The 1,286-nt window shown below is 45.0% G+C and overlaps 1 protein-coding gene across 1 annotated transcript; it reads left to right on the forward strand.

Annotated features, from left to right (window-relative positions):
- The first annotated feature begins 32 nt into the window (after positions 1-32).
- On the forward strand, positions 33-1,280 carry hmox1a (heme oxygenase 1a). Its single transcript, XM_008415443.2, has 2 exons — positions 33-524; positions 698-1,280. Exons 1-2 carry the CDS (start codon positions 174-176, stop codon positions 857-859), a joined length of 513 nt encoding a protein of 170 aa, XP_008413665.1. The 5' UTR covers positions 33-173; the 3' UTR covers positions 860-1,280.
- The last annotated feature ends 6 nt before the right edge of the window (positions 1,281-1,286 follow it).

Here is a 1,286-nt window from a genome sequence, read left to right on the forward strand (position 1 = left end):
TTTTTTTTTTTGTTCAGTAGCCAAGTCAACAAACAGTTTTTCCAAAATCAAAACCTGCTACTAGCTAACCAAAACAGCGAACTTAAGCACCATGACTCAACCATGAAGGATGAGTCATCCTTGTGTTGCCCCCTAATCTGTGCCGCCCCTTGCAGAGAACCACATCAACCAATATGAAGAAAGAAAACCCCATTATTAYCTGCATTCTCAACAAACTGACTTTAGAAGCTCTTCTTTGGGTCATTTCTCAGATTGGCCAGGAGAAGCCTGAGCTGCTCATCGCCCACGCCTACACCCGCTACCTCGGCGACCTGTCTGGGGGTCAGGTKTTGGGGAAAATCACCCAGAAATCTCTGRGGCTGAGCAGCAMAGAGGGACTGTCGTTCTTCTCCTTCCCCAGCGTGAGCAGCCCCAAYCGCTTCAAGCAGCTGTACAGGAGCCGCATGAACAGCGTGGAGCTGACCGAGGAGGAGAAGGCGGCCGTGCTGGAGGAGGCGGTGGAAGCTTTCGAGCTGAACATTCAGGTGAGGGAACAAGATTCTGGGTCAGAGGTCGGTGACCGCCCAGTGAGAGCGCAATAAACTCCCTCCGCGTCCAGCCGAAACGGGAACTGAAACTGTATGTTTGCAGAGCAAGCATGTTGAAACTTGGTGATTTGACCAAAACATGTTTTTTTTTTTTTCCTTTTCCCTATTAGGTTTTTGATGACTTGCAGAAAATGCTGAGCATCACCGCAGAAACGGACCAATCAAAGAGCGGCGTGGGAGCCGCCAGGTTCACAGCATCTCCCGTCCTGCAGCTCGCAGTGGGACTGTGTGTTGCCCTGGCAACTGTTGGGGCTGCAATGTATGGGAAGTAGAAATGTGGATTTTATACTCAGTATGCACACAGAGCACTTTACACACGTTACGGTGTCCAAAGTGTGGCTGGGGGGCCACTTTTGGCCCTTAAAATGACTTTGTTTGGGCCCTGACCACAAGTCAAAAGATTTGACSCCCACAAATCTGGATTTTTTTTCCTCTTTTATTAAGGCCCTTTTTATGTTTTGGATCTATAAAGATATACAGATTTCATASAAATTTTGTTTATCGTYAAGCAGGTGAAAAAATGATGGAAGTTTTTATGAAACTTAAACGGAACAGAAACTTCTTGCCATGTACAATGTACTTTACAAAGGGTGTGATTGTCTTTCAAACTTTAAATTTGTCTTCTTGTAAACAAACTAATGTTTTTTGTTGGGATTTAATGTAATTAATCAATAAAGTAGTGTATAACTGAAATGTAAT

The sequence above is a fragment of the Poecilia reticulata genome, linkage group LG8 (assembly GCF_000633615.1).
Source record: "Poecilia reticulata strain Guanapo linkage group LG8, Guppy_female_1.0+MT, whole genome shotgun sequence".
Classification (NCBI taxonomy): Eukaryota; Metazoa; Chordata; class Actinopteri; order Cyprinodontiformes; family Poeciliidae; genus Poecilia; species Poecilia reticulata.